This window comes from Oculina patagonica, chromosome 4 (genome assembly GCF_052425735.1).
Source record: "Oculina patagonica isolate OP01 chromosome 4, crgOcupat, whole genome shotgun sequence".
Lineage (NCBI taxonomy): Eukaryota > Metazoa > Cnidaria > Anthozoa > Scleractinia > Oculinidae > Oculina > Oculina patagonica.
In genome coordinates, this window is record NC_135761.1 from 48,425,541 (window position 1) to 48,443,142 (window position 17,602).

At 38.6% G+C, this 17,602-nt stretch overlaps 1 protein-coding gene across 2 annotated transcripts in view; it reads right to left on the reverse strand.

Annotated features, from left to right (window-relative positions):
• Positions 1-15,647: 15,647 nt before the first annotated feature.
• The window catches only part of LOC144652472 (uncharacterized), a 42,888-nt gene continuing 40,933 nt past the window's right edge, over positions 15,648-17,602 (reverse strand). For both annotated transcript variants that reach the window (XM_078512477.1, XM_078512478.1), the window contains one exon: positions 15,648-17,056. In XM_078512477.1, coding sequence (XP_078368603.1) covers positions 17,047-17,056 — 10 coding nt within the window. In that variant the 3' untranslated portion in view covers positions 15,648-17,046. The remainder of the gene's footprint in view (positions 17,057-17,602) is intronic.

Here is a 17,602-nt window from a genome sequence, read left to right on the forward strand (position 1 = left end):
TAAAACCGGGCTGAAAGTCATCTCGGCAAACCAGGCCAGCCCGGCTAACCGGGCTCATGTAATACCGGGCTGAAAGTCATCTCGGCAAACCAAGCCAGCCCGGCTAACCGGGCCAGCCCGGCTCATATAATCAGGCCCTAACTTTGAAAATTTTTCCGCCGGACTATATTTCAAAACCCATATCGCAATCCGTATCAATCTCTGACACTTTTGGCCATCCGTACATTCTTTTGCATTTAGTGTGTTATTTAAATGTTCTTTCACTGTTTCAAGAGGTCATTTTATATATTTAAACGAATTTGTTGGTCATTTCCTATACCTAAGTTTGGCTAAAATCCGTGACACGGTCCCTTTAATACTATCTTGCATTATTTTTTCTATCAAAACTGATTTATCACTGTATGAAGTTCTCCGTTTTAACCAAAGAAGACGGCGCGGTGCTCTTTCGAAAGCAAAACATTTACAGAAAATGATGCTTCTGACGAATGAGCTTGCGAAGAAAGCTGAAACAACTATTTTGCCGGCACGGGATACAATGCGGCCTGGGCCCCAGGCCGGTGCATTATGGGGGTTAGCCAGGGGTATATAAAGGGAGTTTTACACGTGATAGTCATCTAGGTCTCTGAACCAACCCTGTTCAGTGCTCCGTTAATTTTGTTCACTCGGTTTTCTCTCGCTTGTGTCGTTGTGTTCGCTATGTCTATTGCCTACGACGAAGTTTCGGCTCTTATCAGCGCCAACAACCCGCAGTTGATAAATTCTTTCCAAGCATCTCCTGCAGGATAGCGTTGGCTAAATTAACCTGGCCACGAGGAAGCCGCGGATATACAAATGGAGGAGTTAAAGAAGCTTTAATTCAGTGAGCCACTCAAGTTCAATCGTAAAGCTTGTGAAGTCCAGTTCAAGCTCAATCTAAAACTAGCGGAACTAATCGTCGGCGCCAAGTCTGCCGCCCAAAAGTCTCAGCTCGTCAATCTGAAGCCGATCTGGACGAAAAGAAATACTCTAAGAAGCCTGGGCATTAGCGTGCTACCTGTTCAACGATGACCAAACCGTCTGCCTTCGCTAGCTCCTAAGAGAAGGACAAACCAGGTGTAGTCAATTTCGATTTTAATATCGAAGCAATAGTTGATGACAGAAATTTGAATTTTGCTTTTCATCGTTTTGCTTTGAAATTGTTTTGCTTGAATGTTTCTTATACGCTCTATTATTCACATTGTGTTTCCGATTCTTCCTCTAGCCTACCGTGCGAAGAGGGCTTTTATATAATTGTGGATTGATTTCTGGCGTTCTTGAGAATCTTTACAATTCATTTTTAATGTCACCAGTCAAGGTTACAAGAGTCTCAGTCTTCTTCGAACTTCAACGCCTTCTGGCAAGGCTAACAATGCTTCGGTGCTTTGTTGCAAAGCTGTTAACGAACTCCTCCATGCAATCCTTACTGTAGAGATTTTTTGCGTGCATGATATTATCAGCTGTAAAGCTTAAATTATGAACTTATATTCCGCTCGACAGATTTGTCGAGTCGTTACTCGCATAATAATTTTCTTACATGTGCAATATGCTAATTATTCACTAACACAGAGGAAACAATGTGTTATGTTGCATCTACATTCACGCGTAGCTCCGGCTACAAAGGTTTATTTTGGATCTTAGGCACGTGATTTCTCTCTTTTTTGTAACTTGATGTGACGACTTGAACGTCGTCGTTCAGATCTTTAACAAAGGTTTCCATTTATTCTTATTTGGTTTGTAATCAGGATATTGTCTCATCGATATTTTTTTTTCCCGCGCATCGCAATTTTCTTTCGTCCGCCTAGCTTTTTGGATATGGTTTTTTCAGACTTTCTTTTTTGCGTCCTTCCATTTGGACGGTCTTCAGCCCCCTTTCATGTTTATTTAATTATAGTGTTTTACCTATTCTTAGGTCCTGTAGAAGGTACGGGCTTCCCTATAGCTATTTCCCTCGATAATTGGTTAAGTGGGGAAGCTGACCATCTTTCCGCCGAAATTAACAGTTTATTTGTGCACTCTGGCTTTTTGAAGTCTGGCTTTGTTCCTTACCTAGACAAGTTTCAGTGGGAGCCTGCACAGACCTACGTAGTTACAAGCTTTATTTTCTTGGTGATTTACATTGCTGTTTCTTGGGAATATCATTCCTGGTTTCGCTACCCTTCAGGATGCCATTTCTGTTAAGACTTTCGGAGATACAATGTCCTCTCCCTTTATGGGTAGTGTTTTGGGTGGCTTAGTCTAGAGTGCAGTAAGTTCCACTTGGAGGGTAGTTTAGGCTGTGTGCCTCGCCTCAGAAGCCTTTCATTGATAGCTTGTTAGTTCTTAGGTCATCTGGTTTTCCTACTACCAGAATGTTGCAGTGCCTTCCTTTTTTCTTTACCGTGACGGCAGTAGGAAGGTCGATCCCTTGCCTTTTATTGGATTTTATTATTTCCTTGGGGTTTTGCATTTATTGTTGCCTTTCTTGTTATTGTTATTTTACGCCATGGTTGCCTAATATTCGCCATATATAGGTTAGCCCTTTGTGTGAAGTTCGCTTTTACTTTTATCGCGAATCAAGACTCATTAATCGGGCGTGGCCGATTTATAGTTTACCCTTTGGTCGTCCTAGAGCGTAGTCTCCTGGCGCGGCCAAAAAGACGGGGATAGCTTGAGGTTGCTACAAAACCGCTACGGGTGACGCATACCGCAATGGTTTTCATTTTAGTTTTGACAGGAAATCGTTGCAGGCACAGTTGGTCGACTTTTGGGTTAATGTGTAATCAGGTTGTGTTTTTTTGCTTCGGCGGAAGGACAGAGAAAAAAAGCTTACGGTGCAAAGTACAGTATGGGGCCCAGTTCTCGGCCACTTTTGACGTAAACTTGTATTTCTTACCTCAGAAGAACCGCAGGAACTTGAAATTTCTCCCAGAGCTAGCTACATTATTCAGCTTTTTGGTGTAAAGCTATCGACCGGTCAAAAATTAATTTGCCCGAGCAATAATAAAAATAAAAGCTCCATTTGTGGGCCCAGTTCTCGGCCACCTTGGCCCAGTTCTCGGCCACTAAAAAGCTTGTGCGTAATTATCTGTAAACAAATGCTCAATTAATTTTTACAGTCATAAAATCACTCTGTAAACCTATTTATACTCTATCGATCCCAAATTATTTTTATGATGCTTTGTTTTACTTTAGAAAAGAAGGATTTTAACGCGCCTAGTTGCCTATGTGCAGGTTCTGGCAAAACCGCATTGTGTGACCCATGCATTAAGATGGTTTATTTTGCAGTGAAAAGGTCTTGAAAGATTTAGGTGTTGTAGAAATAATAGACAAGACAAGAGTCAGCTCAAAACTTAGAGATAAGATTGAACTTTATTTTTAAAACATTTATTTCTTTCATTCTGGCAGCAGCAGATGAAATTATATTAAAAACCAAGCGCTAAGCTGTGATAGCGAGCAGGGTGGCCGAGAACTGGCAAATACGCAAACGTCGCAAGAAAAAATTTCGAAGTAAATTAAGACCAAAAAATACAACGGTTCAACGAAAAGTTAACTAAAGCAGAAAGCTGAATTATTCTACGTTTCACATGCCAAAAATTAGCTCGTATGGTGGGGAGCTTTTGGATAAAATACGAATTTAACTACATCCATGAATTTGGAGCCGTAAACAAACAACTTTTTCGGGAATGCAAATTCACCTACCTCCGCGTAAACTCGACGTGTGAGCTTTCTATATCGAATTGAACGATCAAACTCAAGATACTTAAAGCACATGAATCAGTCTATCGTTTGAAGGAAATACCTTTTTCTTTTGATTCAACTGGAGTGTGAAAAAACGCGTTAAACACAAAGTGGCCGAGAACTGGGCCCCATACTGTACTGATATTCACCATTGTGAAATTGCACTTACTTTGACAAGTTAAAGTTATTTTTGTAAATGAAAAAGGTAACGTCATTGATGTCACGCAGTGTTTTTTTTTAGCAAACTAGATGGTTTGCTGGTTTCTGACTATGAATGGGGGTGTGATCTTGCGGTATATTTTTTGAGCCTGACTCCGCCGTAAAACTTTTTTTTATTTAGCAAGAACTGTGTCGATTTTCATTTCTGAACAATTGGTCGTCAAGTCGTTTGTCACAAAGAGTAGAATGTTTGTACAGCATGTTTTGGAATTATTTTAGATTTGGTTAGTAAGACGCTTCTGAAGACCTGAGCAAAACATTGGGAATGTACAGTATTAATAGGAACTTGAATGGAATTTTTCACAAGTTGGATAAAGGTCCGGCCCTTTGCCCACTTAGGGCTTATGGCCATAAGTAAGTAAGTGGATAAAGGTATCAACTGAAAAAAATGGAATTCAAAATGAGAACTTGGATTTTGTTGTAATTAAATTTTATCGCGGATTGGATGCATAATATCACGGCTTTGAAAGTCTTCAAATAATTAGAAAGGTTCCTTTCTTCCTTTTGATCTTATTGTTATTTTCATGTATTGATTATTCGAAAGTGGTTTTCGTTGATACGAAAACAAAAACGGGTTTTCACTGAATTGCTTGAAGTATTTTTAGACGTGATAATATTGGCTTAATCAAATTACATTGTGCACGAAATATTTGTTATTCTTTTGTCTTGAAACTTTGAGGAAATTGAAATTTTTGTTTGACAGTAGTGTATGAAAGGCATTTTATAGAACTGAATAAAAAATAAGAAACATTGATAAAGGTTATTTCAAAGATTTATTTTGCCTGATTTTGAAGGGTTTCAGGAGTTTTAAAGAGTGCTGGTAAACGGCTGTATGTTGTTTGTGATTACGGATCTTATTTAGTTTCGAACGCTCTAATTTTTGAAAGGTTAAAACAGGTTAAAACCGGGCGGTTTCATGAGTTTTTTGGGTAGAAAGGTACGGTGGTGGTCAAAAAAAAAAATGTTTAGAAAGGAATGACTGTAGTAGCACGTAAGTCGGAGGTTTGCGTGAGTCATGGGGTATAGTATGCGTGAGCTGGATTTCCGGCGTCATAACGGCATGTTTTGTTTACTGAAATATACACTCGACGTTTAGTTAGCTTAGTCGGCTTGGGAAACTATTTTAAAAATGAATGTTGTAATAGTTAATTAATAGTAATCTAGAATTAACCCACTCTCGATTGGAGTCTGTTCTGGATTCGCGCTACCTTTTCGCCGGAAGGAATTTTGTAAAATTTCGCTAGTGGAAAGTGGTACTGTAAGAACAGTATCAATAACTCAAAAGGAGGAACTTCTTTGTAGCTCTGAATTAAGACGTATGATAAAATTTTAGAATAAGAAACTTTCGATATATGGTTTTCATATTGTTTTTGTCAATTTCCTTTTGTGGCAGATTTTTTGAGAATCAGCTTTTCTTTCGTGTGATGACAGACACAGGACAGAACGAGAGGTGGATGAGAAAGATGCCGAAGATGAATAGGCACCGAAAAACGACAAGAACCGTCAAGGACGTATCTTTAGAGGGCGGGGAGTTTTGGCATACTGTATTTCGAGGACTGGACTGGACTAGTAAAACGCGGACTAGTAAAACGCGGACTTGTAAAACGCGGACTAGTATAACGGGGACTAGTAAAACGAGGACTTGTAAAACGCGGACTAGTAAAACGCGGACTCAGGTAAAACGCGGACTTGTAAAAGGCGGACTAGTAAAACGCGGACTAGTAAAACGCGGACTTGTAAAACGAGGACTAGTAAAACGCGGACTTGTAAAACGCGGACTTGTAAAACGAGGGCTTGTTAAGCACGGACTTGTAGAACGCGGACTTGTAAAACAAGCGCTTGTAAATCGGATAAAACTAAACGGTTTAGCGAGCGAAACAATTTGTGTTTGAAGCTCTTGTGTGTTTCTTCGACGGCATATTTCTAGCTTTTTTGAGCACTCCATGGTCTGTTTTAGCGTGGAGATGTTTTTGCAGTATAGCACATGTTCGTTCTGCAAACCCCTACTAAAACAACGGGATTGATGCTATGAGTTGTGTGCATATATTTCTTTCTTTCCACTACTTGACGTCTGTTGAGTGCAGTCGTTTGTATTGCTCGCACGAGGTAGAACGGGGCCCGTCCAGAAATCAACAGTCAATCGTAAATAAAGGTGACGGGCCTACACGACTCCTACGTTCGTGACATTAGAATATTTGCCGTTAAATGTTTAAATTCGGTCTTTCGACCTTATTTGCTTCTGACTTCTTTCTGAGGGTACTGTTTTAATTTGGGGGCAGTATGTGGTAAATAAAGGTGACGGGCCTACACGACTCCTACGTTCGTGACATTAGAACATTTGCCGTTATATTTTCAAATTAGGTCTTTCGACCTTATTTGCTTCTGACTTCTTTCTGAGGTTACTGTTTTTTTGAGACATTATGTATTGAAGAGAGCCGTAAGATGATTGTGGCCAAGGAATTCGAAGTGTCTAGAGGCGTTTTACAAGTCCGCGTTTTACTAGTCCGCGTTTTACTAGTCTAGTCCAGTCTACAAGTTAAAGACACATCAAGACCACCCCACTGTGAATTGCCATAGCACAGACAAAATTATAGTCAATATCTTATGTGTTTTTAAGAGAATTACATAAGAACCAAGGCATGTCTTGTCTTGCCTTACATTGACATGCAATAATTTGGAAATACTAAGCTCGTAACAGTTTAAGACAGAATCCATCAGGAATTTGAGTAACATTAATTTTAGTTACGCAAAAATTGAGCACCAGAATAATTTAAATCCTTGTGTTCTTTCATACCTTGTTAAAGGCTTGACATGTGATAACACCAACATAACACCAACAACAGTTCTTTATCAGTGGGGATTGAAGAAAAAAATGGAAACATCATCACACAGTTGACCCCCATGCAAAAACACTCCAGGATGTCACGGGACTGTTTGGTGTCCGTCTGCCAATTTCTAACTTCAAATTCCAATGTTAAATTCACATTAAATTTTCAATATTTCTTAGTTGTCTAAATTTTACTAATTCTTTTAAAAAAAAACTGTCACCTGCCAAACATCCCCAAAAATCACTCAAAAAATTACAAAATACCGCAATACATAGATACATGGGATGAGTGAAGTTTCCTTGGATTCCTTGAAACACCAACAAGATGTTTCCGTTTAAGGTGGCTGATAATGGGTTTCAGTATTTCCCAGTCCTTATACTTTGGTTCAGGACTAAAAGCCTTCATCAATTGCTATTACAGTAATGGTATGAAACAAATGTTCAATCATTCATCAACAAGTTGTGATCATTTTCTTGACAATAGTAGTTCCCCGGTAAACAGTTGTAGTACTGTCCCATCAAAGTGCAATGCCTGGAAAATACCGAAAAGCACACGACCTTCAGGTGAAACCGCACCTTACAGTATTACCAATACACTGCACTTTGCTAAGTCTTAAAACTTTACATTGTCTAGTCGTCTACTTCAATCGTTTATTTGTATTGTGTGAAATACATTTATAAATTGAAACCATCATGTCATTAAGTAATAATGCAATCTCGACAACGTTCTAGATATTATATTATGTACACTAATACAGCTCATGCAAGCCCTGTGACTTACACAAACACAGTCGGACTGAGTGCTACTTAAGTAACTGCTTCGTGGTTTCTGCTGTACTGAACCCTGCCTTTCAAGGCAAAGCGCCCGATTTTAAGCTTCTCAAGCTTCTCAATGTTCTTGTTTTCATTGTGTCTTCCTCTACATACCTTTAGATGTCCTTTTTAATCGGGCGTGGCCGATTTAAGGTTTACCCTTTGGTCGTCCTAGAGCGTAGTCTCCTGGCGCGGCCAAAAAGACGGGGATAGCTCGGGGTTGCTACAAAACCGCTACGGGTGACGCATACCGCAATGGTTTTCATTTTAGTTTTGACAGGAAATCGTTGCAGGCACACTTGGTCGACTTTTGGGTTAATGTGTAATCAGGTTGTGTTTTTTTGCTTCGGCGGAAGGACAGAGAAAAAAGCTTACGGTGCAAAGTACAGTATGGGGCCCAGTTCTCGGCCACTTTTGACGTAAACTTGTATTTCTTACCTCAGAAGAACCGCAGGAACTTGAAATTTCTCGCAGAGCTAGCTACATTATTCAGCTTTTTGGTGTAAAGCTATCGACCGGTCAAAAATTAATTTGCCCGAGCAATAATAAAAATAAAAGCTCCATTTGTGGGCCCAGTTCTCGGCCACCTTGGCCCAGTTCTCGGCCACTTTTGACGTAAACTTGTATTTCTTACCTCAGAAGAACCGCAGGAACTTGAAATTTCTCCCAGAGCTAGCTACATTATTCAGCTTTTTGGTGTAAAGCTATCGACCGGTCAAAAATTAATTTGCCCGAGCAATAATAAAAATAAAAGCTCTATTTGTGGGCCCAGTTCTCGGCCACCTTGGCCCAGTTCTCGGCCACTTTTGACGTAAACTTGTATTTCTTACCTCAGAAGAACCGCAGGAACTTGAAATTTCTCCCAGAGCTAGCTACATTATTCAGCTTTTTGGTGTAAAGCTATCGACCGGTCAAAAATTAATTTGCCCGAGCAATAATAAAAATAAAAGCTCCATTTGTGGGCCCAGTTCTCGGCCACCTTGGCCCAGTTCTCAGCCACTAAAAAGCGTGTGCGTAATTATCTGTAAAAAAATGCTCAATTAATTTTCACAGTCATAAAATCACTCTGTAAACCTATTTATACTATATCGATCCCAAATTATTTTTATGATGCTTTGTTTTACTTTAGAAAAGAAGGATTTTAACGCGCCTAGTTGCCTATGTGCAGGTTCTGGCAAAACCGCATTGTGTGACCCGTGCATTTAGATGGTTTATTTTGCAGTGAAAAGGTCTTGAAATATTTAGGTGTTGTAGAAATAATAGACAAGACAAGAGTCAGCTCAAAACCTAGAGATAAGATTGAACTTTATTTTTAAAACATTTATTTCTTTCATTCTGGCAGCAGCAGATGAAATTATATTAAAAACCAAGCGCTAAGCTGTGATAGCGAGCAGGGTGGCCGAGAACTGGCAAATACGCAAACGTCGCAAGAAAAAATTTCGAAGTAAATTAAGACCAAAAAATACAACGGTTCAACGAAAAGTTAACTAAAGCAGAAAGCTGAATTATTCTACGTTTCACATGCCAAAAATTAGCTCGTATGGTGGGGGCTTTTGGATAAAATACGAATTTAACTACATCCATGAATTTGGAGCCGTAAACAAACAACTACCTCCGCGTAAACTCGACGTGTGAGCTTTCTATATCGAATTGAACGATCAAACTCAAGATACTTAAAGCACATGAATCAGTCTATCGTTTGAAGGAAATACCTTTTCTTTTTGATTCAACTGGAGTGTGAAAAAACGCGTTTAACACAAAGTGGCCGAGAACTGGACCCGGCCGAGAACTGGGCCCCATACTGTACTGTTATTCACCATTGTGAAATTGCACTTACTTTGACAAGTTAAAGTTATTTTTGTAAATGAAAAAGGTAACGTCATTGATGTCACGCAGTGTTTTTTTTAGCAAACTAGATGGCTTGCTGGTTTCTGACTATGAATGGGGGTGTGATCTTGCGGTATATTTTTTGAGCCTGACTCCGCCGTAAAACTTTTTTTTTATTTAGGAAGAACTGTGTCGATTTTCATTTCGAACAATTGGTCGTCAAGTCGTTTGTCACAAAGAGTAGAATGTTTGTACAGCATGTTTTGGAATTATTTTAGATTTGGTTAGTAAGACGCTTCTGAAGACCTGAGCAAAACATTGGGAATGTACAGTATTAATAGGAACTTGAATGGAATTTTTCACAAGTTGGATAAAGGTATCAACTGAAAAAAATGGAATTCAAAATGAGAACTTGGATTTTGTTGTAATTAAATTTTATCGCGGATTGGATGCATAATATCACGGCTTTGAAAGTCTTCAAATTATTAGAAAGGTTCCTCTCTTCCTTTTGATCTTATTGTTATTTTCATGTATTGATTATTCGAAAGTGGTTTTCGTTGATACGAAAAAAAACGGGTTTTCACTGAATTGCTTGAAGTATTTTTAGACGTGATAATATTGGCTTAATCAAATTACATTGTGCACGAAACATTTGTTATTCTTTTGTCTTGAAACTTTGAGGAAATTGAAATTTTTGTTTGACAGTAGTGTATGAAAGGCATTTTATAGAACTGAATAAAAAATAAGAAACATTGATAAAGGTTATTTCAAAGATTTATTTTGCCTGATTTTGAAGGGTTTCAGGAGTTTTTAAGAGTGCTGGTAAACGGCTGTATGTTGTTTGTGATTACGGATCTTATTTAGTTTCGAACGCTCTAATTTTTGAAAGGTTAAAACAGGTTAAAACCGGGCGGTTTCATGAGTTTTTTGGGTAGAAAGGTACGGTGGTGGTCAAAAAGAAATGTTTAGAAAGGAATGACTGTAGTAGCACGTAAGTCGGAGGTTTGCGTGAGTCACGGGGTATAGTATGCGTGAGCTGGATTTCCGGCGTCATAACGGCATGTTTTGTTTACTGAAAGATACACTCGACGTTTAGTTAGCTTAGTCGGCTTGGGAAACTATTTTAAAAATGAATGTTGTAATAGTTAATTAATAGTAATCTAGAATTAACCCACTCTCGATTGGAGTCTGTTCTGGATTCGCGCTACTTTTTCGCCGCGAAGGAATTTTGTAAAATTTCGCTAGTGGAAAGAGGTACTGTAAGAACAGTATCAATAACTCAAAAGGAGGAACTTCTTTGTAGCTCTGAATTAAGACGTATGATAAAATTTTAGAATAAGAAACTTTCGATATATGGTTTTCATATTGTTTTTGTCAATTTCCTTTTGTGGCAGATTTTTTGAGAATCAGCTTTTCTTTCGTGTGATGACAGACACAGGACAGAACGAGAGGTGGATGAGAAAGATGCCGAAGATGAATAGGCACCGAAAAACGACAAGAACCGTCAAGGACTTATCTTTAGAGGGCGGGGAGTTTTGGCATACTGTATTTCGAGGACTGGACTGGACTAGTAAAACGCGGACTAGTAAAACGCGGACTTGTAAAACGCGGACTAGTATAACGCGGACTAGTAAAACGCGGACTTGTAAAAGGAGGACTAGTAAAACGCAGACTAGTAAAACGCGGACTTGTAAAACGAGGACTAGTAAAACGCGGACTTGTAAAATGCGGACTTGTAAAACGAGGGCTTGTTAAGCACGGACTTGTAGAACGCGGACACTAAACGGAAACTAAACGGTTTAGCGAGCGAAACAATTTGTGTTTGAAGCTCTTGTGTGTTTCTTCGACGGCATATTTCTAGCTTTTTTGAGCACTCTATGGTCTGTTTTAGCGTGGAGATGTTTTTGCAGTATAGCACATGTTCGTTCTGCAAACCCCTACTAAAACAACGGGATTGATGCTATGAGTTGTGTGCATATGTTTCTTTCTTTCCACTACTTGACGTCTGTTGAGTGCAGTCGTTTGTATTGCTCGCACGAGGTAGAACGGGGCCCGTCCAGAAATCAACAGTCAATCGTAAATAAAGGTGACGGGCCTACACGACTCCTACGTTCGTGACATTGGAATATTTGCCGTTAAATGTTTAAGTTCGGTCTTTCGACCTTATTTGCTTCTGACTTCTTTCTGAGGGTACTGTTTTAATTTGGGGGCAGTATGTGGTAAATAAAGGTGACGGGCCTACACGACTCCTACGTTCGTGACATTAGAACATTTGCCGTTATATGTTCAAATTCGGTCTTTCGACCTTATTTACTTCTGACTTCTTTCTGAGGTTACTGTTTTTTTGAGACATTATGTATTGAAGAGAGCCGTAAGATGATTGTGGCCAAGGAATTCGAAGTGTCTAGAGGCGTTTTACAAGTCCGCGTTTTACTAGTCCAGTCCAGTCTACAAGTTAAAGACACATCAAGACCACCCCACTGTGAATTGCCATAGCACAGACAAAATTATAGTCAATATCTTATGTGTTTTTAAGAGAATTACATAAGAACCAAGGCATGTCTTGTCTTGCCTTACATTGACATGCAATAATTTGGAAATACTAAGCTCGTAACAGTTTAAGACAGAATCCATCAGGAATTTGAGTAACATTAATTTTAGTTACGCAAAAATTGAGCACCAGAATAATTTAAATCCTTGTGTTCTTTCATACCTTGTTAAAGGCTTGACATGTGATAACACCAACATAACACCAACAACAGTTCTTTATCAGTGGGGATTGAAGAAAAAAATGGAAACATCATCACACAGTTGACCCCCATGCAAAAACACTCCAGGATGTCACGGGACTGTTTGGTGTCCGTCTGCCAATTTCTAACTTCAAATTCCAATGTTAAATTCACATTAAATTTTCAATATTTCTTAGTTGTCTAAATTTTACTAATTCTTTTAAAAAAACTATCACCTGCCAAACATCCCCAAAAATCACTCAAAAAATTACAAAATACCGCAATACATAGATACATGGGATGAGTGAAGTTTCCTTGGATTCCTTGAAACACCAACAAGATGTTTCCGTTTAAGGTGGCTGATAATGGGTTTCAGTATTTCCCAGTCCTTATACTTTGGTTCAGGACTAAAAGCCTTCATCAATTGCTATTACAGTAATGGTATGAAACAAATGTTCAATCATTCATCAACAAGTTGTGATCATTTTCTTGACAATAGTAGTTCCCCGGTAAACAGTTGTAGTACTGTCCCATCAAAGTGCAATGCCTGGAAAATACCGAAAAGCACACGACCTTCAGGTGAAACCGCACCTTACAGTATTACCAATACACTGCACTTTGCTAAGTCTTAAAACTTTACATTGTCTAGTCGTCTACTTCAATCGTTTATTTGTATTGTGTGAGATACATTTATAAATTGAAACCATCATGTCATTAAGTAATAATGCAATCTCGACAACGTTCTAGATATTATATTATGTACACTAATACAGCTCATGCAAGCCCTGTGACTTACACAAACACAGTCGGACTGAGTGCTACTTAAGTAACTGCTTCGTGGTTTCTGCTGTACTGAACCCTGCCTTTCAAGGCAAAGCGCCCGATTTTAAGCTTCTCAAGCTTCTCAATGTTCTTGTTATGCTATGTTTTGCTCTTCTTGGTTTTTCCTTTTATCTCCCCCGGATGTTTTTTGCTCAGCCTCTTGCGAAAGCAGACCGTACTGGCAGATGTATTGGCCCTATCCAGGCCGGTCCGGTGGACAGTCTGAAAACTATCGTGGTTTGGGTTGGTTCTTGTCAGGCCGCCCTCCTAAATAAACTTATTTGTCCTATAGCAGTGTGCTCGTTTGTTGTGTAGTGGAGGCAAAATATGATGTTTCTGACGAATGAGCTTGCGAAGAAGGCTGAAACAACTATTTTGCCGGCACGGGATACAACGCGACCTGGGCCCCAGGCCGGTGCATTATGGGGGTTAGCCAGGGGTATATAAAGGGAGTTTAACACGTGATAGTCATCTAGGCCTCTGAACCAACCCTGTTCAGTGCTCCGTTAATTTTTTTGTTTTTTTGTTTTTAGTTTTTCATATTTTCTTCCGCCTCGTTGCTGACTAGCCTTGATTTTACTTGATAAGCCTCCGTAGGACAGGCTACCAATCGTTGGACATGAGCCATGGTTCCTACCCAGATTTCCGGCCTCTTTATGGCAGGTTTTTTCTGGCCTCCGTGCTATCAGTCTATTGATCCTGTAGTTTTTTAGCCTACCTGGTACTAATTGTTTTGTACTTTTTGTTTTGTATGAGTAGGTTCTTCTTTTTGGTCCAAAGTTGTGGATTACTCAGCCCATCTGGCAGTTTACGCTTTTTAGAGTTTGTTTAACTTGCAACTATATTTGCCTTACTGGCTCTACAAGTTTGTATTTAGGGTATTAAGGTCCAAAGAAGTGGGCCCCTCAGACTAACTGGCAGTTGAACACTAAGCTTGTTTCCCTTGCACTTTATTTTCCTTACTGGCTCAATTATTTGTATTTAGGGGGTCTTAGTCTAATGTAGTGTACTCCCCAGTTCGTTTGCCTTGCAAGTTTGGCATGTTGCTTTTGTATGTGGGGTATTTTGGTCCAAAGTTGTGGACTCACCAGCCTAACTGGCAGTTTGAGATGTAAAGCTTGTTTAGTAACTGTTTGGTCGTACACTTACCAGTTATGTAAACTTGAGAAATAGCTCCGCACTTTCATATTCATTTTTTCGTAAGTCATTCACAGTGTGATGTCATTCTACTTCAGTATACCTATGAGTTGTTACGTATCTACTTTTGTTTATACTCGCTGTGTAGCCCTTGCAGCTGTTTGTAGAGAATTTGGTTTGTAGCTACTGTAGTTTATTAACTGGTACTATATGTTATTTCTGACGAATGAGCTCGCGAAGGAGGCTGAAATAACTATTTTGTCGGCACGAGATACAACTAGAATTGGGCTCCAGGCTGTGAGGTCACGGGTAATGACGTACGCCTATATAGGACAAAGGACATGTAGGACAAAGAGAACTGAAAGCTTTTTTAACATTTCGCTACATTTCGTAACTAATATTATGCGTAGTCCTTTCTTGATAGATTTTTAATTGTAAATAGTTTACTTATCATTTCATGTAAGTGTTACTCGATAATTCAGTTCCGTTTAACTGCAAAAGAGTTTAAATTAACTATAGGAAGGGTATAGCACGTGGCTGTCTAGGCCTCAGAGCCAACTGCTTTCTTGGTCTGCAGTTTACGTTTATTTTTATTTCATTTTGTAAAGCCACGTAGGATTGGCTTGGAGCTTGAGCCTTGGTTCCTACCCAGGTTTCCTGGCATGCATTTTTTCCCCACTGGGGTTTTTTGTGCCAGGTTTTTCTGGCCTCCGTCTAACCGTATTCGTTTTGTAAACGGTTGCTCAGCTCTGTACGCTTTAGGGCTTTTTCATTCGTTTTTCATTTTCAATGTTTTAACGGTACGTCCACGTCGTTAGAACATATGAGATTTGTAACACATCCAAGACTCTTGTCTTATCGGAGTTTTGGTTCTCCGGCCTAACTAGCTAAGCCTGTGTTTTAGAGTAGCTCCCTAGCCTAACTGGCACTAAGCCTGAGAGCTTACTGGGAAATGTAGGTCAAGGCGTGGGTTTTCGTCCACGTCGTTAAAACATATGAGATTTGTGACAGATCCTAGATTCCTGTCTTATCGGAGTTGTGGTTCTCCAGCCTAACTGGCTCTTAGCTTGTGATTAAAAGTTGCTCCCTAGCCTAACTGGCAGCCTAACTGGCACTAAGCCTGAGAGCTTACTGGAAGATGTAGGTCAAGGCGTGGGTTTTCTTTGTAAATTTCGCCTAACTGGCGTCCTATCGCCTTGTCCAGTTGATGTCGTAGCTACTATTTGTAATGCCAGTCATTTTATTAAGTTTAATATGGATAAGGAAATTTTACTATAGATGTGTCCTGTAACTAGAGTTTTGAATGTGTTCTACTTGTATGTAAACATTGTAAAATAGTGTAGGTAAATGTATGGGATTTGGGTTGGTTCTTGTCAGGCCGCCCTCCTTAATAAACTTATTTGTCCTATAGCTGTGTGCTTGTTTGTTGTGTAGTGGAGGCAAAATATAAAATTATGCACTTCACTAACACTGTAACATACCGTCTGCCATATTTTCCAAACAAAATAAAAACACAACAAAACAAAAGAAAATACTTCTAAAACGTGATGTCTTTATTGCGTATATTCTGATAAAAGCATTTACATACATGTGTTTTGTATAGCGTGGTACATTAAATCAACATATAATTTTAAAAAATGCTACCAAGTTTCTCAGTTGCTTTTTATTGCTATTTCAAAAATCTTTATCTGGCATTCCCTATCGCTATCACAAGCGACTACTTACATGTAGATCACTATAAATTCGTCTCAACCTTGTGTTTCTCTCTCTTCTTTGATTCCACATCTACTTAATAATAATCTCTACAATGTAGCTATTCTATTATATCTATGACTACTAAAAAAAAAGAATCGTTAAACTTTTAAGTTTGAAAATTGAAAAGTTTTTTTTTCCTTCTTGAAACGAAATTTCAATCCCGCCTTTTGTTAAAAATGTTGTAAAACAAGTCACCTAATTCTTAAGCATATCAGTTTTAGATTACTAACTTGCTGCACATCACTGTTAGCACGACCTGTATGCCTGTTACTCAGCTATCTTTGTTTCAACTTGGTATTTTTACTGCATACGAACTAGTACTAATACATTCTACTGTGAAGCAGACTGACCATTAACTCTGGACTGACCGAAGTTATGAAATAACTGTCTTCAACGGAAAGCCATTTGTCTAGAAGAAAAAAACAAAACCTCGAAGCACCATAACTCACAGACAAGAAATTATATCGAGAAACAGCGTTTGTACAATTTGTTTCTTCTCGAAACGAAATTTCACTCCCGCTTTGTGTTAATGTATAACGTTTTCACACATCACTGTGCATGTTTTATAGTCTACTTTACATAATCAGTGCATCCTACTCTAGAGAGACTATAAAACAAACATTCCAAAGCTATGGAATTAATTCTTTCAGCTATATATAAAACAAGTAAAAATACGGTAATTTGTAAATTAACAGCGCTCGTGCAATAACTTTTCTATCAATAATTTTGATTTCATTATTGAAACGGAATTTCACTCTTCCTACTTATTTAGTAGTAACTGATCATTATAACAAGACACTTTATCTTAATACAAATATCTTGAAGCAGGCAAACCAAATTTATGGCATAGACGTCTCCTGTATAAACTATATTTTTATAAAACTACCAAAACTTTCCATATACGATAATTATAAGATTTTGGACTGAATGAACAGCGCACGAATTAAAAATAATAAGAATAAAATAAACTTTCATCCTCGCTTTTCTTTTAATTGTTATTATTTTACAAAACATGAAGAAGAAAACGTGGGCCTAAACTATAGCCCTCTAAAATCAACAGGTCCAGAACAAGCAAGCGAGAACAAACAAATTTTGGTCTACAATGGTTTAGCTGAGTAAGAAGCTATCTATCTGACTGTTAGATTTACTTGATTTTTAGCAATTGACAGACTTCAATCCTGCCTAATGGGGCCTGCGAAGAATAAACAGCATAAAAGTGTCAGTATTAGTGGTCGGCATTGAGGAAAAGTTTTTTTCTTAGTCAGGTAAACGAATAAAGTGCTTATCGCTACAAGTTCACATTCCTCTTCATTTTGAGCCCGCATTTTTTACATCGTCTATTATAATGTAATTATTTAAACGGAACGCTCAGTTCAATAGCAACAGGCAAAACTTTAATATTGTAAGAGAGGACAATACATCCTGACAATACATAGCTTAGAACGAGAGATCGATTTTCTACTGGAAATAAAAACCGGCGTTTAAGAAATCACGTGCAGCAAAATCCAATTAAATATTATCAGCTACGAGTTGAAACAAAGGTCATCGAGGTAGCTACTAGAATCAAAAAACAACAATTCTAGTCCTGTTGGCGTTTTTTTGTTGGATATTTCCCTAGCAGCTCTATAAAATCGACAAACCTAAATTTTTGCAAATTCAGTTGTGTTGTCGATTTGCACACATATTTTGGAAAGAAAGTAACTTATTTCTTGTTTCCAAATTTCCTCAAAATTTGGTC